We start from the raw sequence: 23,632 nt of genomic DNA, 5'->3' as shown, positions 1-23,632 counted from the left end.
CGCGAATTCTTTACAGACGAATGGAAAAACTAGTAGAAGCCGACCTCGGGGAAGATCAGTTAGGATTCCGTAGAAATATCGGAGCACGTGAAGCAATACTGACCCTATGACTTATCTTAAAAGCTAGATTAAGGAAAGGCAAACCTACGTTTGTAGCATTTGTAGACTTATAGAAAGCTTTTGACAATGTTGACTGGAATACTCTCTTTCAAATTCTGAACGTGGCAGGGGTGAAATACAGGGAGCGAAAGGCTATTTACAATTTGTACAGAAACCAGATGGCAGTTATAAGAATCGAGGGACGTGAAAGGGAAGCAGTGGTTGGGAAGGGAGTGAGACAGTTTTGTAGCCTCTCCCCGATGTTATTCAATCTGTATATCGAGCAAGCAGTGTAGGAAACAAAAGAAAAATTCGGAGTAGGTATTAAAGTCCATGGAGAAGAAAAAAAAAAAAACGTTGAGGTTCGCCGCTGACATTGTAATTCTGTCAGAGACAGAAAAGGACTTGGAAGACCAGCTGAACGGAATGGATAGTGTCATAAAAGGAGGATATGTGATGAACATCAACAAAAGCAAAACGAGGATAATGGAATGTAGTCGAGTTGACTCGGGTGATGCTGAGGGAATTAGATTAGGAAATGAGGCACTTAAAGTAGTAAAGGAGTTTTTCTATTTCGGGAGCAAAATAACTGATGTGTTCGAAGTAGAGGGGACATAAAATGTAGACTGGCAATGGCAAGGAAAGCGTTTCTGAATACGAGAAATTTGTTAGCATTGAGTACAGATTTAAGTGTCAGGAAGTCGTTTCTGAAAGTATTTGTATGTAATGTAGCCATGTACGGAAGTGAAACATGGATGATAAATAGTTTGGACAAGAAGAGAATAAAAGCTTTCGAAATGTGGTGCTACAAAAGAATGCTGAAGATTAGATGGGTAGATCACATAACTAATGAGGAAGTATTGAATAGGATTGGGGAGAAGAGAACTTTGTGGCCCAACTTGACTAGAAGAAGGGATCGGTCGGTATGACATGTTCTGAGGCATAAAGGGATCACCAATTTAGTATTGGAGGGCAGCGGGGGGGGGGGGGGGGGGGGGGGGGGGGTAAAAATCATAGAGGGAGACCAAGAGATGAATACACCAAGCAGATGTAGAGGGATGAAGATTGCAGTAGGTACTGGGAGATGAAGAAGCTTGCACAGGATAGAGTACCATGGAGAGCAGCATCAAACCAGTCTCAGGACTGAAGACCACAACAACAACAACACGAATTCAGTACATCGAAAAACCGGTTACAAACATGTAGATAGTGGCATCTATGAATGGCGAGAGGATACAATGCATACAACGGCATAATTTTTTTTTTTAAAAGATAGGTCATAAGAAATTTAATGGGATAACAACTTTATTCAAAACATAAAACCGTGACACAGAAAAGGAAAGGGATGCGAGAAACACGACCATCTATAGAGGAGTTAAGAAGACGACTATATGTGATATATCTGGCATTAACCTCGTGGTAGTTAAAAATGTCCTCTTGTCTAAAAACCGTCTGTAAGATAGGATCAGGTGTCACAGCCTATAATGTGTGCGATATTTGAGCAGATTTGCACCTACTTTATAATACAGGTCTTTATATGTTAGTTTGAATGCATTTCTTATAGGCTCTAGATTATCATGTATTCCTTTTTAACTTTATGTCAAGATGGGGTAGGAAACATTTACGCTTTTAAGTGCTTATTGTAAAGTTTTACATTTAGCTTTGTAAAAATGTTATTTGAGAGTTTGTCATTTTTGATGCTGCTTGTTTGCCAGTGTCATCTCTTAGTTTTTGTAAGTTCAGGCTAACTTATAAACGTTTTCTTGAGTCCTCTGTAAATGACCACGTTTTATATTTTACACAAAACTATCGTTTTATTAAATTTCATTGTATTTCATTGTATTTGTACGACATTGCGTCCATGGTTTTCTAAATTTTATGTTTTTGTATGCAAATGTATGCTCTCGCCATCCATAGATGACACTTCCTACATTTTTTTAACTGGTTTTAGAATGTATTGACATAGTTATGTTTATATTTGTATTTAGATTGTTCATTTAATTTTTATAAATTATTTGGTAGCTTCTATTATTAACAGTTATGTTATGTCTATATGTATGCCACTCACCTATCTTGAAGTTTTTACAAAAATATTATTTAGCTTGATTATTTACCCACGTTGATGGTGCTCTTGGTCAATTTGGCAAAACCATTGGTGCTACAATAGTCTGTAAACAACTACTTCACTTATAAATTGATATTCTGCAAAATGTGCTGCTTCTTTTTCTCAGTATGCTTATACATGTGACTATGCATTCGAATCTGAAAGATATACGCGCTTGAGCACAAGTTTGATGTGACCATACTGGGTGATGAGTGGCACACATTTTTCCCCTTAGTATTTTTACTGCATTACACTATCTTGTAAAATCTTGTATCTTATTTGTTTCTTTTACCTCTAGCACCGATTATGGCTTTTATATAGTCGTAATCGATCTGCAATAAATTCAGATCATTCGCCACTGGTTGCTGCATTCTGCCATCTGGATATCCTTCTCCACATGGCTGTTAAGTACGTCAGTGAAGAATCAGCAGTGTTGACTGGAGGACCACGGAGAGCAAGTGGCCCTACAATCTTGATTTACCCTACAGTCTTGATCCAAACATGTTCAAAAGGCGGCGTGTCAGACGAATGTGGAGGGCACTGAGGAAGTGGTACAACTCGTTCTTCGAAAGAAGTCGTGCTGGTCGTTCTCGTCAAGTGGCTGTCGTACTGCTGAAAGCAGCTGTGTAGAGTTGCACGAGGGAAGAGATAGTTTGCAGTCACATATGGTGAGCACGTAAGAAGGCGGGTGGTGGGTCGATGTGCAGTAGGAATATATCGTATGATTCTCCAGCCAGTAGCGGCATTTAAATGTGTCTGTCAGTCGTGTGTGCTTTGGGGTGAGCATGCTACATTTGGCATGGGTTTTCGTGTTAGTTTTCTTATGATGAGTGTTCTTTATGGATGGCATAAAACAAACATGCTAAATACTGCATTTTTATTTCTTTGATGTGGAAAAAGATGTCAAAAATGTGTAAGATTATTTCGGTTTATCAGAAATAAGAGGATCCACAAACGAATCTTGTTTTACACCATTCTATCAAATTCTGAGTGAGTATTGCTACGTGATTGACACGGAGCCGAAACACTTTGCATTATGTCATTTTCATAAGATAAAAACCATGAATCTGCTGTGCCTAATATCCTATAAACCGAATATCTTAACTTTTACCCAAGCGTATCATGGATCACACAAACAAAACCCTCAGTCAAGTCATAAAATACTCCCAACGGTAATCATTCCCGATTTATTGATTATAGTGTATCAGTGATCAGGAAATCCCAGCATCATGGAAATGACATGGAAGGACTAGGCACCGTTAACTATCGTCGTTAATCCTTTTGACAACAGACATTTACACTGTTGTCCAAAATAAAAGCAACAAACGAACATTTTGCAACGTTGCTTTTATTTGCCACAAAGCAGTACAAACGATGATAGTCAAGTAGAAAAAATTTAAAGAATACAAAACGTGAACAACTGCAACGTACATAACGGTAAACTAAAATGTTCTTCATGTTTCCAACTTTGCGCACACATTCTGACAACTGGCTAATGGGCTCACTTTTTGCAGCAATACAGGCCTGACAACGATGGGACATGTGCACAATGTCACCAGTCCCATGTTGAGGCAATAACTCCCATTCTTCCTGCAGCGCTGCTCGCAAATCTTGGACGGTGGTTGGTGAATGCTGACGTGATGCAGCCCGTCTCCCTAGTGCATCCCAGGCAAGTTCAGATTGAAATTGGTATCAGCAGTTAAACCTTCTCGATTCACCCAGGCAATTTCACGAAGAGGTATTTGAGTGGTCGGGTGGTCCCTGCCCACACCATTAGGGATACTCCTCGATATCAGGCTCTTTCCAGAGTGTTTGGGTTCGGAAATCCTGTTCCACTTTCCCTCCAGATGTGAATCCGTCGAGAATCACTCTCCAGACCAATTCGGGACTCATCTGTGAAAAGAACATTGGCTCATTATTTGACCGTCCAAGTAGCATGTCGACGACTCCACTCTGTAGGTTCCCTTCTCTGAAGAAGCGTCAGAGGTGCACATACAGCAGGACTCCGACAATACAGGCCACTCTCTAGAAGCCTTCTGCACACCGTCTGTCTCGACACAACACGTCCTGTGGATGCCTCGAGGTCAGATGCCAGGTGCTGTGTAGTGCTGAGGCGGTACCGCCGTGCCCTTACAACCAAATAATGGTCCTCTCTTTCGTGTGTCACATATGGTCGGCCCCATCCTGGTCTTCGGAATACAGTTCAGCCTCTATAAACTGTCGGCAATAGGAGAAGCAACAAAACGACTCACATTAAACCATCGGGCCACACCAGTCTTCGACTGCACTGCTTCCATTCTTCCTCAGGCCCTCCACCGCAGAGAGTGTGGTAGGCGTGCGTCTTCTCTGTGCCGTACTGCACCGTCTGTGACTGTGCCCACGGCGACTGTGGATGTGGCACTAGCTGGCAAACTGCGTCCCCTCTGACAGGTGCCCTGTCCTGATCGATGGCGTGGTTGTTCGGTGGCCGGAATGCCGTCTGCCGTGCAGAACACCGTCGTACGGACTTCTGTTGACGACAGGACGGGCAAAAATCGGTTTGTTACTTTAAATTTGGATACCAGTGTATTTTTTAAATTAACAACAGGTCCTCTTTAAAAAAAAAACAGGTAAGGAAATCAAAAGTTAATTTGCCTTGTTAAATTTACACACTTGAAAGCGTTAAAAATAGTGAATAATACAATTGCCCTTTTGATGTCTTTTAACAAAATGCAAGAAGAATAAGACTAACAACATTGACCTATGAAACGTTTAAATTAAAAGAAAATTAAATAAACCAGCAAACAATTAAAACCGAGCTCTAGATAAATTTCTGCAAGCGATCTCAAAACGAAGACGTTAGGCAGTCCTCCAAAAGACAGATGTTAACTAGTTAACAAGACGTAACAGATCGCCTTTACGCCTTATCCAAAGCGTTTACAGCAAATAATTTAAAACAAAATTTAAAATAAGGCTACAATGTGTGTTAAACACAACAATAAACTTAAAGGGACAATTCCCTGTGCGAAGCCAGTTACTCAGAGAAAGGGCTTTTCGCAGAAAGCAAAATTTCATTTACGGTGCAAGTCAGATAAACATAAGGTACTCAACTTGAGTGCACACAGTCACGGGACGCGACCGCGAACTAGTAGCAAGCCAGGCTCGGAAGCGCTCGAGAGCCGTCCACGCGGCTGCAAGCATCCCGGGTCCAAGCACCAAGAAGCCGCACACATGGAATGCTCTCCTCAGAACTTAGTTAGTACTGTCAACAAACAAAGAACACAAATGTCTCACAGAATCATACTACGCTACTGGCCAATAAATTGCTACACCAAGAAGAAATGCAGATGAGAAACGGGTATTCATTGGACAAATATATTACACTAGAACTGACATGTGATTACATTTTCACGCAATTTGGGTGCATAGACCCTCAGAAATTATTACCCAGAACAACCACCTTTGCCTATAATAACGGCCTTGATATGCCTGAGCATTGAGTCAAACAGAGCTTGGATGGCGTGTGCAGGTACAGCTGCCCATGCAGCTTCAACACGATACCACAGTTCATCAACAGTAGTGACTGGCGTATTGTCACGAGCCAGTTGCTCGGCCACCACTGACCAGACGTTTTCAATTGGTGACAGATCTGGAGAAAGTGCTGGCCAGGGCAGCAGTCGAACATTTTCTGTATCCAGAAAGGCCCGTACAGGACCTGCAACATGCGGTCGTGCATTATCCTGCTGAAATCTAGGGTTTCGCAGGGATCGAATGAAGGTAGAGCCACGGGTCGTAACACAATCTGAAATGTAACGCCCACTTTTCAAAGTGCCGTCAGTGCGAACAAGAGCTGACCGAGACGTGTAATCAATGGCACCCCATACCACCACCGCCGGGTGATACGCCAGTGTGGCGATGACGAATACACGCTTCCAATGTGTGTTCACTTCGATGTCGCCAAACACGGATGCGAACATCACAATGCTGTAAACAGAACCTGGATTCATCCGAAAAAGTAACGTTTTGCCATTCGTGCACCCAGGTTCGTCGTTGAGTACAACCATCGTAGGCGCTCCTGTCTGTCATGCAGCGTCAAGGGTGACCCGCAGCCATGGTCTCCGCGCTGATAGTCCATGCACCTGCAAACGTCGTCGAAACTGTTCGTGCAGGTAGTTGTTGTTGTTGTTGTGGTCTTCAGTCCTGAGACTGGTTTGATGCAGCTCTCCATGCTACTCTATCCTGTGCAAGCTTCTTCATCTCCCAGTACCTACTCCAGCCTACAGCCTTCTGAATCTGCTTAGTGTATTCATCTCTTGGTATCTGTCTTACGATTTTTACCCTCCACGCTGCCCTCCAATAATAAATTGGTGATCCCTTGATGCCTCAGAACATGTCCTAGCAAACCGATCCCTTCTTCTGTCAATTTGTGCCACAAACGTCTCTTCTCCCCAATCCTATTCAACACCTCCTCATTAGTTATGTGATCTACCTATCTAATCTTCAGCATTCTTCTGTAGCACCACATTTCGAAAGCTTCTATTCTCTTCTTGTCTAAACTATTTATCGTCCATGTTTCACTTCCATACATGGCTACACTCCACACAAATACTTTCAGAAACGACTTCCTAACACTTAAACCAATACTCGATTTTATATCCTCTCTACTTCGACCATCATCAGTTATTTTGCTCCCCAAATGGCAAAACTCCTTTACTACTTAAAGTGTCTTATTCCCTAATCTAATTTCCTCAGCATCACCCGACTTAATTCGACTACATTCCATGATCCTCGTTTTGCTTTTGTTGATGTTCATCTTATATCCTCCCTTCAAGACACCATCCATTCTGTTCAACTGATCTTCCAAGTCCTTTGCTGTCTCTGACAGAATTACAATGTCATCGGCGAACCTCAAAGTTTTTATTTCTTCTCCATGGATTTTAATACCTTCTTATGTTTCCTTCACTGCTTGCTCAATATACAGATTGAATAACATCGGGGATAGGCTACAACCCTGCCTCACTCCCTTCCCAACCACTGCTTCCCTTTCATGCCCCTCAACTCTTATAACTGCCATTTGGTTTCTACACAAATTGTAAATAGCATTTCGCTCCCTATATTTTACCCCTGCCACCTTCAGAATTTGAAAGACAGTATTCCAGTCAACATTGTCAAAACTTTTTCTAAGTCTACAAATGCTAGAAACGTAGGTTTGCCTTTCCTTAATCTAGCTTCTAAGATAAGCCGTAGGGTCAGTATTGCCTCACGTGTTCCAATATTTCTTTTTGTGTTGCAAACGTCCCTGTCTGTTGACTCAGGGATCGAGACGTGGCTGCACGATTCGTTACAGCCATGGGGATAAGATGCCTGTCATCTCGACTGCTAGTGATACGAGTCCGTTGGGATCCAGCACGGCGTTCCGTATTACCCTCCTGAACCCACCGATTCCATATTGTGCTAACAGTCACTGGATCTCGACCAACGCGAGCAGCAATGTCGCGATACGATAAACCGCAATCGCGATAGGCTACAATATGACCTTTATCAAAGTCGGAAACGTGATGGTACGCATTTCTCCTCCTTACACGAGGCATCACAACAACGTTTCAACAGGCAACGCCGGTCAACTGCTGTTTTGGGTATGAGAAATCGGTTGGAAACTTTCCTCATGTCAGCACGTAGTAGGTGTCGCCACCGGCGCCAACCTTGTGTGAATGCTCTGAAAAGCTAATCATTTGCATATCACAGCATCTTCTTCCTGCCGGTTAATGTTCGCGTCTGTAGCACGTAATCTTCGTGGTGTAGCAGTTGTAATGGCCAGTAGTGTACAAATGAAAATTACTGTTTAACCACGATTCCACTTATAGAACCTTTCCAATAAGGTCATACGCCACAGTAAATAAGCATCGCTAAACGTATAAGATGTAAAAGAGAACTACTGAAATGGAGCCGTAAATTCTTCCAGGAAGGAGTGAGTATAAAGAAGGACTCTCTAAGGTCTTACCATTCGCTTGGTGTCATAACACACAAAACTTAAAGGGCTGGACAGTAGTAATACCAGAGAGCACACCAGCTCCTAAAACACAGTGAAAACAAATATTAAAATTCAGAAACAATTTGTTCTCTCAGATAAGACAATTTAAAAAGAAACGTGAAATTTTAAAAAACTACATAATTCATAGGTCCCTGACATAATTATGCGTGATAACTGGGCACATTAAAAATCGCCATAACAACATTAACAATTTTAGAGAGAACGCTGCCCAACATACTAACACAAGTCACCTTAAAGGCACACAGAGTAGGCAGAATCTGTTTAGTTTGTCCTAGAATCACACAGAGTCAAATAACAAAGGCATGCGTGACGATTCAATGAATATAAACACGAACATCTGCGCAAACAGCTTGCAGAGCGGTAAATCGGTGCCCAGAGCCCAACAACCAGATACGCACGACATAGGAGAAACAAATCTTTTGCCTTCGACCCAGTCCTGGCAAAAAGAGTGAGCGACGATCTGGAAAAGACGTCTTGCCGATCCGCACCGCGTGTCCCAGCTCCACACTGCGCGAAGTCTACACGTAGACTGCCTACACTGCGCTGTTGCAAGGACTTTCTCGACGCCCCTCTAGCGGCCGCTTTCGGAGCCTATCTGGGGCAGAGGTAACCGCACATTAGTAATACGCGCCACCTGGTGAGAGGCTAGCTAGAAGTTATCGATATCCGCCACGGCTCATTCATCTGTCAATGTAAATATAGCGTGTTCACTTGTCAGTACTGTTCGGTATTGAGCATGTTTTATTGTACTAAGTTTATGTACTATTATGTTTATTGTACGTTATATTCTCGAAAGTTTTTGAAAATAGTGGTAGTAATGAGATGAGTCGGTAATTCTGTACTAACTTTTTGTCTCCTTTTCTGTGAAATAGCTTGAAAACAGCATTTTTAAACGTCTCTAGGAAATATGGTTGTGGAAAGATTGATTACGCAAGTAACTGCTGAAGCAGAGCTTAACTCCATTTCATTGTTTTGCTACTGATGTCTTTATTCCCGATTGAACATTTATTTTTAATGCGGCTGATAACACTGAAATCTTCTTTTAGAGAAGCTGAATTTTTTCAGGTTTGTTTTGGAAGGTCTTTCTTAGGAACTATGGGCTGTCTCCTAAAGAAGGGTTCAAAACTAAATTATCTGCTAGTGACAGAAAAAAAGTTATTGAATGTTTCTATAACCCTAGGGTTATTTATGATGGATTCGTATTCATTTTGTTGATTTGTGTCTCCTGTCTCATCTTTTACTTTGTTCCAGATAGTTCTTTGTTGTGGCAGGAGTAGTTTATTTTTGTCTTGAAAGTGCGAGGAGCACATACATTTTGATGATTTGATTACTTTGCTTAGAATTTTAAAGTACGCTTTCTAACGAGATTTTATCTTGATGTCATACACTCCTGGAAATGGAAAAAAGAACACATTGACACCGGTGTGTCAGACCCACCATACTTGCTCCGGACACTGCGAGAGGGCTGTACAAGCAATGATCACACGCACGGCACAGCGGACACACCAGGAACCGCGGTGTTGGCCGTCGAATGGCGCTAGCTGCGCAGCATTTGTGCACCGCCGCCGTCAGTGTCAGCCAGTTTGCCGTGGCATACGGAGCTCCATCGCAGTCTTTAACACTCGTAGCATGCCGCGACAGCGTGGACGTGAACCGTATGTGCAGTTGACGGACTTTGAGCGAGGGCGTATAGTGGGCATGCGGGAGGCCGGGTGGACGTACCGCCGAATTGCTCAACACGTGGGGCGTGAGGTCTCCACAGTACATCGATGTTGTCGTCAGTGGTCGGCGGAAGGTGCACGTGCCCGTCGACCTGGGACCGGACCGCAGCGACGCACGGATGCACGCCAAGACCGTAGGATCCTACGCAGTGCCGTAGGGGACCGCACTGTCACTTCCCAGCAAATTAGGGACACTGTTGCTCCTGGGGTATCGGCGAGGACCATTCGCAACCGTCTCCATGAATCTGGGCTACGGTCCCGCACACTGTTAGGCCGTCTTCCGCTCACGCCCCAACATCGTGCAGCCCGCCTCCAGTAATGTCGCAACAGGCGTGAATGGAGGGACGAATGGAGACGTGTCGTCTTCAGCGATGAGAGTCGCTTCTGCCTTGGTGCCAATGATGGTCGTATGCGTGTTTGGCGCCGTGCAGGTGAGCGCCACAATCAGGACTGCATACGACCGAGGCACACAGGGCCAACACCCGGCATCATGGTGTGGGGAGCGATCTCCTACACTGGCCGTACACCACTGGTGATCGTCGAGGGGACACTGAATAGTGCACGGTACATCCAAACCGTCATCGAACCCATCGTTCTACCATTCCTAGACCGGCAAGGGAACTTGCTGTTCCAACAGGACAATGCACGTCCGCATGTATCCCGTGCCACCCAACGTGCTCTAGAAGGTGTAAGTCAACTACCCTGGCCAGCAAGATCTCCGGATCTGTCCCCCATTGAGCATGTTTGGGACTGGATGAAGCGTCGTCTCACGCGGTCTGCACGTCCAGCACGAACGCTGGTCCAACTGAGGCGCCAGGTGGAAATGGCATGGCAAGCTGTTCCACAGGAGTACATCCAGCATCTCTACGATCGTCTCCATGGGAGAATAGCAGCCTGCATTGCTGCGAAAGGTGGATATACACTGTACTAGTGCCGACATTGTGCATGCTCTGTTGCCTGTGTCTATGTGCCTGTGGTTCTGTCAGTGTGATCATGTGATGTATCTGACCCCAGGAATGTGTCAATAAAGTTTCCCCTTCCTGGGACAATGAATTCACGGTGTTCTTATTTCAATTTCCAGGAGTGTATGTGTTCCTTGATCCCAAGTAGAGTCTTCTTTCCTTTAGGCATAATATTCACACGCCTTTTGTAATCGAGGCTTTAGTTGCGTTTAATCTTGTTTCACCAATTAATTTCTAAGGAAAACAGTTTTCATAGTGCCCTATAACTATGCTACAGAACACACTACATTTTTCATTCCCATCAGGTGTGTTGTGTACATGTTCCACTGAAATTTCGCAGATCCTTTCTGAATTGCTCAAATCCTTTCTATTTTGTTACGTTATCGAGTGACGGCTTCTTAATATATAATTTTTTGTAGAGTGGTCACAAACAGAAACGGTGGACTTCGTGTTGCTTACCCGCTGTATGACCAGTTCTCAGGGTACGCACCAGCTGGAGTATGAGGCGTGGGTCAGGAAGGCCAGAGGTGACTCGGCTCAGCACTGACCGTCCCTCTCTGCGAATGATGCCGTCCTACTTGCACACAACTGTAGTCAGTGTGCAGTATGAACAGGACCGTCTCTGCAGTTCCAAAGGGGAGACTGGATCGTGCGATCTACCAATTTCGACGACCTTTGGCTTACTGGCAATGGTCGGGGACTCCTCGAAAGGACCGCCTATGGAAGGTTTACGTCACTACCATGTTCGTTCCCGAAGTGACCGACATCAAATGCTACGACGAAGAATGCATTTCAGACAAGATGGTATCGTTCGATAGCTCGAAACTAAGGAACTTTTATCTGTATTGGTCATGAACGTGGTGAAATTAATATCCAAGAGAAATGCCTTTATAAAACGATAACAAAGCATGCCCCCCGAAGCGTACTCGGCTGGAAGCCAGCGTGCGCAATGTGCATTTGCAAAGGATTTCTCTGCTTCTCCTAATTACACGATACTTAACTTACCATTATAAGGTGAAAATAAGCGAGCCTTCAAGAAACAGAAAGATTAGTTGGTTGGTTCATTTCGGGGGGGGGGGGGGGGGGGGGGGGGGCAAACAGCGAAGTCTTGGGTCACATCGGATTAGAGAGGGATGGGGAAAGGAGCAAAGCCTGCACCGTGGATCAAACACTTGTCACCGCAGCTTGTAGGCACATAAACTGATCATATTTCTTTCCTTTTTCACGATCAATTTATTTTATTTGTGACAACAGTATATAACTTCTGCGACAGCCTCCATTCCTTTGGAAAAAGAGGAAATATGTTGCCAGAAGTGCGACTCGAAACCCTTCACTCTGATCTGAATGCAGGCCTTTTATTACTTTTCATTTCTTTTTTTTTAATTTCACGTAGCCACTGCCCGTGTTGGTAGGGGTTTCCATCCCCGAGCATCTCTGCAACAGATCTAATCACTAATTCCACGATTTGTCACGAATAACTTGGTTGCAGGGCTGAAACGTATAAATACAATTTCCATATTTTCGTGTGTGCTAACGGTTCCACCTGGATTCTGCGTCATGCTCTCTGAGTTCTGTTGTTTCATAAACGGGAGCGTAGTGACCTAGACGGTTTCACAGTTACTTTATTCGAGCGACATCTGACTGGCATTTAAAAGCTCATCGAAGTCGGTGAATCACAGGCTGAGGTCCCTCCTCGACTGCTTGAAGGAGTCCCGAATACACTGCATTTTCCCACTCCACGAGCCAACGATAATGTCCAGGTGGTTTCTGACAACCACAGTGCAACACAATGGCAACAGTCCAGCAGACGGGGCCGCGCGGAGTAGCCGTGTTGTGTGGCAATTTCGCCTCTCCGTCAAATAATGGAATGCTATTGATTATGAAATGTCGTTAAAGAAATATTAAATTTTATCTTTTGCTTTTAACTTAATTTACTGTCGTGCGAACCTTGTTGTAGAACCACTCTCTTAATTTATTGTGGTAAAACAAAATGTCTTAAGGATTACGTACATTTAAAGAAAAATATTACGTGCACTCATATTAACCGGATAGTAATATTTGGTTGAGAACTGAGTCCTTTAAATCATTCGGCCTTGGCATACACTTTCCAGATGCAGTGGTTTTTTTTTTTTGTTAAATATTTTTTACTGAAGTTTATCCCGGCACTAGCCATAGAACACAAGATTATCTCTATCAGCAGAAAATGTTTTAATTACTGCCAAGCCGACATTTATCACTGATCAAACCTACTTCACTACTCATTTGATTTATAGATGACGTGGGCAAGCTAATTTACATAATAATTCACACTTTTGATAAATACTGATATATTTCGCACAAACAACAAGTCAACTCACATTAATTCGTAACTCTTCATCTAATGGCGGCTAAGTCCAGACAGAGACAAGAGAAGTCTATAAATTCGTTAAAAGCTTCTCCACAGCGTCCTACCTCGATAACGTCTTAACTCTGCTGAACAACCACGATGGATACACAACTCGCCCAGATCGGCGCACATGTCACAAATAAACTGTGAAAATGCCAGAGAACGTTACAGTGCCCACAATACGGGTTAACGAATCAGGCGCGTCTAATGGGCGCGAGCACAGCTGCACATCGCGTCTGCTAGAGCGGCCAACTGACACTTCCTCCCTCTTTCCTCACTCAAGCTACTCTGTCCTCCACGCGACAGAGAGTCTCCACACGCAAAGATAAACAGCGGCGCGACTATTAACATTTCTTTGTAAATTGATTTCTGGCAAATTTTTATATCGCTGATACCGCAAATACTGACACGTTTTACATTCACATAAAAAATACAGAAAAATTCCTATCCTAAATACAGAGAAATATTACAATAAAAATATAATGAAAATAACAAACATATTTTATACCACATTCAGTAATATCTTTGGTTGAATAATTACGATGTATATACGACTTGCCCAGATCGGCGTATATGTTACAAATAAATTGTGAGAATGCCAGGGAACGTTACATTGCCCCCTGGCAGCATTTGGCAAAGAAGTTTTACACTTTGACACAATGGTGCCAGTAACGTTCTTTACACTTCTGTATGTTTTATGGAATGGCTCTTTCATTTAGTCCCAGGGTTATATAAGTTCATGGCTCCCCCATTTGGGCGTAGGCAATCAGGAAACCTGGGCAAAACTGTGCCGGAGCCCAGCCATCCCAGTTGGTTTATAGTCAGTATTGTCCTTTTACCAGTTATTCATTTGAATTAAATTTGCAGTTTGTCACAAACGAGGTTACACAATTACACAATATCACAGTCACATACACATGTTCAATGTTTATCAAAATGAAGTCATTAACATGTTATTCAGTTTATGTGAACATTTCACAAAGTCAATAATGTATTTGGTGACCGGTGCGGAGTGATTGTTGGGCGGCGCTCGGCGCGGCGCGCTGACTCCGTGTAGGCCACTGCCCCCATCGTTGACAGCTACGGCGCGGAGGGGCGTGGCTGTCTGGTCTGCTACGGGCTGCTGTGGCCGCTGCATAGCTGATGTAGCCGGATGCGCGTTGGATATCAGCTCGCCCGTGCGACGTCCTCTCGCGGTGCTCCAGGAAACATGCAACAAGTTCACAAACAGTATACTATCCTTATTTCCTGCTGTGGGAAAGAACGCACACAGTTAGTGGTAGTTATTACTCAGTAGGCCTTCACTAGTCTGGTTTGCACAATGTTTCGTTGTCACAGTAACACTTTTATGGGCACACAATATTCTTCACCATGTCATGACTTGTCATTAGTCACACACAAGTTTTCACCTTAGGACAAAATCAAAATGTATTTTTGTAGTCAATGCGCTTTCCTAGCGTCCCTTGACACACAAAGAGTTAAAATTTGACACTAAGTTTATCCACCGTCCGTTATCGGTTCACTGTTCGTGTTGTGCTAGTTCCCTATCCACTTGCACACACGGCGATGATACAGTTATTACTTATACACCACTACTCCGTGACGTATTGCTGCAGGTTTAACAGTCACTGTCTGTCTCTGCCGCACAATACTGCACTTTTGTTAAAGTTCCTTTATTTCTATTTACAATGTCCGCTGCTCAATTTTGTTTGTAACAGCACATTCGTAACTCTTTACCAGGGTGTGAGATTTGCGTACATGGTAACAAATATTCAAAATTCGTATTAGTTTGCCCAAAGTCATCTATATTCGTGTTCGATTAGATTATATTTGTGCATTCCAGCCGGATTCAGGCATATTGTTCAATAACTCCTTTGTTCACATGTCACACTTTACTATCAACGTCCTACGTAACTACAGTGTAGTCTCTGTAGGCAAAAATTTACTTGGACTGTATCTAGCTAGCTCTTTCTTATTGACTGAATCTGCACATGCTTCAATTGAAGCTTTTTTTTTTTTTTTTTTTTTTTTTGTGAGTAACTTCACATTCCATAACTTTACAACAAGGTTGCCTCCCGTGGTGCCCTCGGGTCACTACTGGGTGCATTATTTTTTTTTTTTTTTTTTTTTTTTTTTTTTATAATACTGGTGAGATAATAAAGTTCTCAGGGCCTTATATTACTGATATTGTTCTGGGTTCGGATCTGTCAATCTGACAGCTACACATACATACATACATACACATAATAGAAAGGAATGTGCCAAGAAATGGACTACTATAAGGGGACAAAGACGGTTCTATTATTCCCCACTCGATTAGTTTTCTTATTTCTTTAACTACTATTTCCTTCTTGGACCAAGGAATGGAGTATGAGGCTCGACAGTAAGTTTTGTGAGGCTTTACCTCGATCTTGTATTGATATCCCTTAACAACTCCTGGTCGTTCAGAAAATACATCTGCATAATTAGATAATAACTGTACTAATTCCTGCTGTTGCATTGAATTTAAATTTTCGGACTGTGACACTTTGTTCACTAATACGTCCATATTCGCTTTTAATTGATCACCTTGTACGTCAGGATAATAGAGATTCTGTCCTGGACAATGATTGTCTAATTGTAGTATCGACTGATTCCTACATTTGATATTAATAGCGTTACAATTAGGTACAGGTACCTCTTCTGATCTGAGCATCGACAATTCTATTCTCCTACCAGCATTCATCAAACTTAATTTTCCCCGAGAAAGGTCGATTATTGCGTCCCTTTCTCTCAAAAAATCTACCCCCAAAATGCAGGCTACCTTTAAACCCTTTACTACCAGGAATGAGCTCGCTATGGCTTCTTCCCCTATATACATCTCTACCCGCACTTGGAGTTTAATTATTTGTCGCTGTGCACTTATGGCTCCAGTGACTCTACAATTATTCACGGGAAAAGTCAGCATACGCCTTTCCTTCCCCAGTACCTTGAATAAGTCCATACTCATGACACTAACAGTAGCACCTGTATCTACGACCGCTTGCACATCAATATTGTTAATTTTAATTTCTATTATCACTTGTACTTTGTCTTTGTGTTCCTTTATGCACGTGGATGGTTCAGTTATTAATTCATCTCCCATCTGTACCCCGTCATTATACCTAAGGATATAGATTTTGTTCGGTGTTTTGTTTTGTGTCGGGCTGCTCTCACTCCAAACCTCAGCCGACGATGGAGAGCGTATCTCGGCTGCATCTAGTTTGTTGAATTATTGCTAGTGGATGGGCGTGACTGCTCTGTGTCACTGACCTCCACTATGTGCACGTTGTGTTGCGTCGGCCGCCACGGCTGCGCAATTGGCGCATTTTGTGGTGGCGGTCGGTTATCACTGTTTTGCCGGTCCGGACTGGGCCTCTGGTTCTGTGGCCAAGTTCGGTTTGCATCATTATAAGTATTAGTGTTGTACGGCCCCCCGGCATTTTTCCATCTATAATTGCTTGGTGGGCCTGTTTCATACCGGTCATCGAACCTCCTCTTCCGGTCATTATTCACCGGCTGACTATTGCCGTTCCGGTCTCTACCTCTATTTCCGTTTTGTGCATACTCTTGTCTCCTATTATTACCTCCGCCGTTTCCATTACTGGTTGGGGGCGTGTTATTTCTACCATTTCTATAACCGTTTCCGTTACTTCTAGCCTGTTCAGAGGCTGCCTTAACGTCCTCCTGAATCAGGTCAATTGAGTCCAGAACAGACAAGAAATGTTCCATATCATTTTCGGGCACGTGTATAAGCTTTTCCTTTACATGTATCGGCAAGTGTGATTTCAAAAGTCTGATCAAATCCCGAGATGAAATCTGTTCGTCCCAGTAACGGGTCTTATTAATGTACTTCTCAAAATATTTTCGCAAATTGCCTAGTCGTGGAGAATACGGCTCTGGATTATATACTTCCTTCCGTAATCTCTCCTGAATACATGTTGACCAATATTTGGCCAAGAATGCCTTTTCGAATTGCTCATATGTATCACAACTGTCAGCTGCTTCGGTTGCCCATAATGCAGCATCTCCTTGTATGTAAGACATAACAAACTGTATTTTCTGGGTATGACTCCAAACGCTAGGCAAAATGTTTCTAAATCCCTTGATAAACACTACAGGGTGAACAGATTTCTTCTCCGTTGTAAAGATCTGAAACTGTCGATTCCTAATCAGACTTTCTTCAATTACTACTTTAGAATGACATTTATTTGTTCCGCTTACATTGGTTGCCTGTTCTGTCTCGCAGTCGCAATTTTTTACTGCAGTATTTATATGCCTATCATTGTTGGACGTGGCTGGCGTGACATACGCCTGCGCATCGTCTTGCCGCAGGCTTAGCTCCATTTCGGCAAGACGGCGGTCCACACTCCGCTGCCACAGCGGAATGTCCTTTTGCACTATCTTTTTAAGATTTTGCACATCCGTAGTTGAGTCCACCTCTCTGGCCTCAATTGCGGCGTGCACTTTCTCATCTAATTCCTTTGTGAAGTTACGTTCTACTTTGTGCACATGTTCGATCACTTTGTTCTCAATTACGTGAGTTGTGTTAAGTTCTAGTTGTTCGACCCTATTAGTCAGGACACTGACTTCCTCTGCGATATTGGCATTAGCCACTTGAATACTATCTAGTCTTTCGCTTAATTCTTGCATCGTTTGGGGCATGGTTTCATATTTTTGTTTCAAGCTGACAATGTCACCTTGCATAACTTCTAAAGTTTGCATCAACTGCAAGTCCCTCTCTCGCAGGCGTCGGTCACGCTCTGCTTGTTTAGCATCACGTTCTTTATCGCGTTCTGCTTGCATACAGGCAAATTCAGCTACCAATCTCTGGTCCCGTTCTGCTTGCATTTGTACAAATTCAGCTTGGAAATTGAGCATGCGCTCGAACATAACTCTTAATGATTGCACTTCTGACATCACACCACTCTCTGGTCCGTGTCCAGTGCTTGCGGTGGGCACAGTATTTTCACTATCAACTGAATTACTGGGTGGCAGTGGCAACATTTCTTGCCCTTCTGCCCCCAGATTCTCACATTGTACTTCCTGAACTACGTCACTAATATTACTTTGTGTCCCACTTTCCAACTCGGTATCACTACTGACTGACTGTTGCTCTTTATCCATGTTGATATCTTTCTGACTACGCAATTTAACCATAGTAAGCAAAGGAAATAAAATCTGAACTAAATATCCTAACACTCAGGTTTCACTGACATAATCACACAAGAAATGGACATTAACTAATACACACTTACTATATACTACAATGACTAACTACTTAAGTGTCCTGTTATTTTAAAACAAAATACTAACAACAAGCACACCACTAATGATCCGAGAACACTGCACTGAGGCTACTTTACTACCCACAGGACAACTACACTGTAGCTTTACCTTTTGGTGATCTATCTTGGGTGCAGCTGCCCCCTGATATTGTGGAAGGTTATTAATTTTTCAAAATAATGAGCTCTCTTCTTCAGCTTGCTCCGGATACATAGTGTTCTCATGCAAAAAATCATACACAGGTATTACTACACGCAATACATACAATACATGAAAAAATTATTAAATGTTCTCCAACAAAGTTCGACTATATTAATTCCCTAGTTATCTCACGGGTATTTAGTGGCCACTGCATATTCGGGCCCCACGCTGGGCGCCATATGTGGCAATTTCGCCTCTCCGTCAAATAATGGAATGCTATTGATTATGAAATGTCGTTAAAGAAATATTAAATTTTATCTTTTGCTTTTAACTTAATTTACTGTCGTGCGAACCTTGTTGTAGAACCACTCTCTTAATTTATTGTGGTAAAACAAAATGTCTTAAGGATTACGTACATTTAAAGAAAAATATTACGTGCACTCATATTAACCGGATAGTAATATTTGGTTGAGAACTGAGTCCTTTAAATCATTCGGCCTTGGCATACACTTTCCAGATGCAGTGGTTTTTTTTTTTGTTAAATATTTTTTACTGAAGTTTATCCCGGCACTAGCCATAGAACACAAGATTATCTCTATCAGCAGAAAATGTTTTAATTACTGCCAAGCCGACATTTATCACTGATCAAACCTACTTCACTACTCATTTGATTTATAGATGACGTGGGCAAGCTAATTTACATAATAATTCACACTTTTGATAAATACTGATATATTTCGCACAAACAACAAGTCAACTCACATTAATTCGTAACTCTTCATCTAATGGCGGCTAAGTCCAGACAGAGACAAGAGAAGTCTATAAATTCGTTAAAAGCTTCTCCACAGCGTCCTACCTCGATAACGTCTTAACTCTGCTGAACAACCACGATGGATACACAACTCGCCCAGATCGGCGCACATGTCACAAATAAACTGTGAAAATGCCAGAGAACGTTACAGTGCCCACAATACGGGTTAACGAATCAGGCGCGTCTAATGGGCGCGAGCATAGCTGCACATCGCGTCTGCTAGAGCGGCCAACTGACACTTCCTCCCTCTTTCCTCACTCAAGCTACTCTGTCCTCCACGCGACAGAGAGTCTCCACACGCAAAGATAAACAGCGGCGCGACTATTAACATTTCTTTGTAAATTGATTTCTGGCAAATTTTTATATCGCTGATACCGCAAATACTGACACGTTTTACATTCACATAAAAAATACAGAAAAATTCCTATCCTAAATACAGAGAAATATTACAATAAAAATATAATGAAAATAACAAACATATTTTATACCACATTCAGTAATATCTTTGGTTGAATAATTACGATGTATATACGACTTGCCCAGATCGGCGTATATGTTACAAATAAATTGTGAGAATGCCAGGGAACGTTACAGTTGTTCGAGGCGCCATGTCACGGACTGCGGGGCCCCTCCCGCTGGAGGTTCGAGTCCTCCCTCGGGCATGGGTGTTTGTGTTGTCCTTAGCGTAAGTTAGTTTAAGTAGTGTGCAAGTCTAGGGACCGATGACCTAAGCAGTTTGGTCCATTACGAATTCAAACACATTTGAACATTTTTTTTCCCAGCAGACGTTGTCGATCTGTCGACGTTGCCCCAGCACCGCTGGACTCGAGAAGCGAACCAGGACTGTGAAAGACGTTGTACTATCTTTCGCGGCCTTGCTGTTGTCACATTGCGTTACTTCCTTCATGGTGTTTCTGTTTGACTTTTTCCATCGAAACTGGTTTCCTATCACTGCCCTCTCTTTGCTCGCCTATAGAGTCTCCGTGTAGTCCACTGCTGACTTACGCCTTTGCAGCCCAGAGGTTCGCGCTGATGGAGTCCAAGGCGGTGCTGGTCCAGCTGCTGTCCAGGTTCAGCCTCCAGGCGGTCGCCGAGACGCCGGTGCCGCTCAGACTCCAGCCGGACAGCGCCACGCTCTCCGTCAAAGGCGGCGCCTGGCTCGGGATTCGAAGCAGGGTCTGAGGGTCTGAGCCAGCGCCCCAGCCGCTCCTCACCACACAACGTTACACGCACTTGTAAAACGTACTGTGCCTGTGAAATCATACGTGTCAGAGCAAAACGGTTACTACGTCACAAAGAGCTATGCTACTGTTTTAAGTGCAAGTGTGTCGTTTTAAGTGTGCTTTTGTCTGTAGCCTCCATAATATTATTCTGTTACTTTTGTTCACTTGCTCTGTTTATCTTATATACCATACTACCAATTTAAGTAGATTATATGACATGATTCAAGATCTCAGCTAGACTTTATAGGATTTAACGAGGCCATTTAGTGTTTTTCTTAGCGGATAGAATTTGATGCACGAGTGATTAAGCACGCTTCTAGTGTAATGAGTGACACTTTGACGTCCCTCCAGAAAGTGAACCTATACGCTTTTATTTATATTACTTCAGGGCGTAAACAACCGTATGGAATAACAGAGGAGTGGCCGAGCCGTTCTCGGCGCTACAGTCTGGAACTGAGCGACCGCTACGGTCGCAGGTTCGAATCCTGCCTCGGGCATGGATGTGTGTGATGTCCTTAGGTTAGTTAGGTTTAAGTAGTTCTAAGTTCTAGGGGACTGACTACTTCAACGTAACTAATCTAAGCACATCACACACGTCCATGCCCGAGGCAGGATTCGAACCTGCGACCGTAGCAGTCGCGCGGTTTCGGACTGAAGCGCATAGAACCGCTCGGTCACCGCGGCCGGCTACACTAGTTTTGGGATAAATGTCAGTGGGATAAGAAGGAGCGACTATTATCACAAAGTCTCTGTGTATGTCCATGGGTACAGCACTCGGCTGTGCAGCACAGAATGTCAAATCCAACACCTAATTCCCAAACTGTTATTTTATTTGGCTACCAGTTTCGAGGATTTACTACGCCAGCTTCTGCCCCCTTTATCGACGTGTGGAAAGATTACAGCATCGGTTATAGGGCCACATTGATACCTGTAGATTCTGCTCGATATAGCGATCACTCTAACCATCATCCAATGTGATGATGGTTGACGTGAACACTGTGTCAAGCAGAAATCTACAGATACTAGTCTGGCCCCTATTTTGACCGGAACCGAGGTTGGAATCATCCTACACGTCTATCAAGGGGTCAGAAGCTGGCGTCGTAAATCGTCGAAACTAATAGCCAAATAACATAACAGTTTGGGAAATAGAAGGCTGAAAGGTGTTTGATCTGCCATTCTGTTATCACCAACCCCAGACATGAATAGTTATCTGTTGTCTGTCAGAGGATGGATGCTAATATTCATCCACCCACATGCATTGTCGTGCAGAATGTCGTAGTAACTATTGTTCAAGACGGTTAGTTGTCGATGAACATGCAACGGAGGCAATGCGACGATGTAAGTCAACGCGAATTATAGAATATTTCGAACGCGATTTGGTAAATTCGATATTACGTTGGCAGATATGTTAGTATCATGCAACATAGCTTTGATAAACGATTACTGATTATAAGTGCTTGTCTTCAGCCTATTATAATACACTACATGCACGACGCTTTGTTCTCCATGAAAACTTCAGTCATATTAAATTGTCGTAAGATTTTTGTAAATGGTATTGATAACTGAAGTCGTTTCACGCAATAAATATGATACACATCACGCATGAGTAAACGTGGCTATATTTTTTGTTTACAACTATATTACTTCTAGTACTATATTGTAATAAGTAGCAACAAGCCCCTTTCAGCTGTTATCGCATGAAATGCATTTTCAAAATTATTTTACACATATAAACTTGTAGATGCTTACGAGTAGTTGTTCAAGATTGTTCAAGTGTTCACGCTACATTATCTCATTAATAAATTATCGCTTGTTTGTATAGAAATATGTGTGTGTCTGTTAATTTTCCATCTCCGTTGTTTTGTCTCTAATGGTTAATACTGCATACGAAAAACCTTTTACAAACCAAGATTACAAACACAGAAATGTAAAAGAAAATTCTTAAGCTACATTTGCGACCTTTTCTCCAAGATTTTAGAGTGGACGACGAAACGAAAAACTTAGTTCATCACCCACAATAATTTTAAACAAAGATCGCAGTTAGCAAAGAATGGAAAATCTCATCCGTCAAATTCTAGAAGTCTCCTTTTAGTTTGTGTCAAAACCTGTGCATATAGCAGCCACACAAATTATGTTTTTCTGATGAAAGAAGAGAACGCAGACTGATACGATTTATAAATGCACCAGAGTAAGTAAACAGTATCAAGAAAAAAGCTAAAGAAAAAATGAACACTTACAACCTCAGCCTCTGAAAATTACTAAACTGGTTGAGCTCGGAAATTCCTCCCTTCTCTGGGACGAAGAAGGGCTTTCAGTGAACACCTATGGACAGCAAGTACTGGTGCTGTCTAGTTCGTAGCTCTCTGCGGTTACAGAGAGTGGTTCGGACGCTGGAAAGATTACGTGTTGCACGAAATACTTCTGTCTTTCTCACTGTGCTCCTTAATCTGTGTAGGGACTTAGCTCCGCTTTTCATTAGCTGGTAGAGTTTCTCTAGGAAATACCAACCGAGGCAGGTTGCTCAGCCTAGCTCGCCATATCTCGAGTCTAGATGAAGTACGGTGTCTACAGAAGTTGTACTGTTGAGGAAGTTTCTTCCGGACTTCAGAATCTGTGAGTGGTTAATAGCTGCTCATAGGCATCATTTATTGTGTTCCATATATTATTATTCTGCATTTGCAAACAGTTCGCATCTCTAGTGGTGCGGTTGAAGTTCGGATACTTAGTTTGTCAATGGCTTTCGGCTTAAGATATCCTGTAATAACCCACATACTTTAATCACATGTAGATCAAAGAAGTGTGATGTGGGATTAGCAGTGAGGTTTGTAATCGTGAGGAACAGCCTTCAGA

The 23,632-nt window shown here is 42.8% G+C and overlaps 1 protein-coding gene across 1 annotated transcript in view; it reads left to right on the top strand.

Annotated features, from left to right (window-relative positions):
- The window catches only part of LOC124794839 (cytochrome P450 9e2-like), a 51,643-nt gene extending 30,902 nt beyond the window's left edge, over window positions 1-20,741 (top strand). Inside the window, exon 4 of the mRNA XM_047258504.1 lies at window positions 20,575-20,741. Coding sequence (XP_047114460.1) covers window positions 20,575-20,741 — 167 coding nt within the window. The remainder of the gene's footprint in view (window positions 1-20,574) is intronic.
- Window positions 20,742-23,632: the final 2,891 nt, after the last annotated feature.

Source organism: Schistocerca piceifrons, chromosome 4, assembly GCF_021461385.2.
Source record: "Schistocerca piceifrons isolate TAMUIC-IGC-003096 chromosome 4, iqSchPice1.1, whole genome shotgun sequence".
Classification (NCBI taxonomy): Eukaryota; Metazoa; Arthropoda; class Insecta; order Orthoptera; family Acrididae; genus Schistocerca; species Schistocerca piceifrons.
The sequence above is the reverse complement of the archived record's forward strand: the minus strand, read 5'-3'. Positions and strand labels throughout refer to the sequence as shown.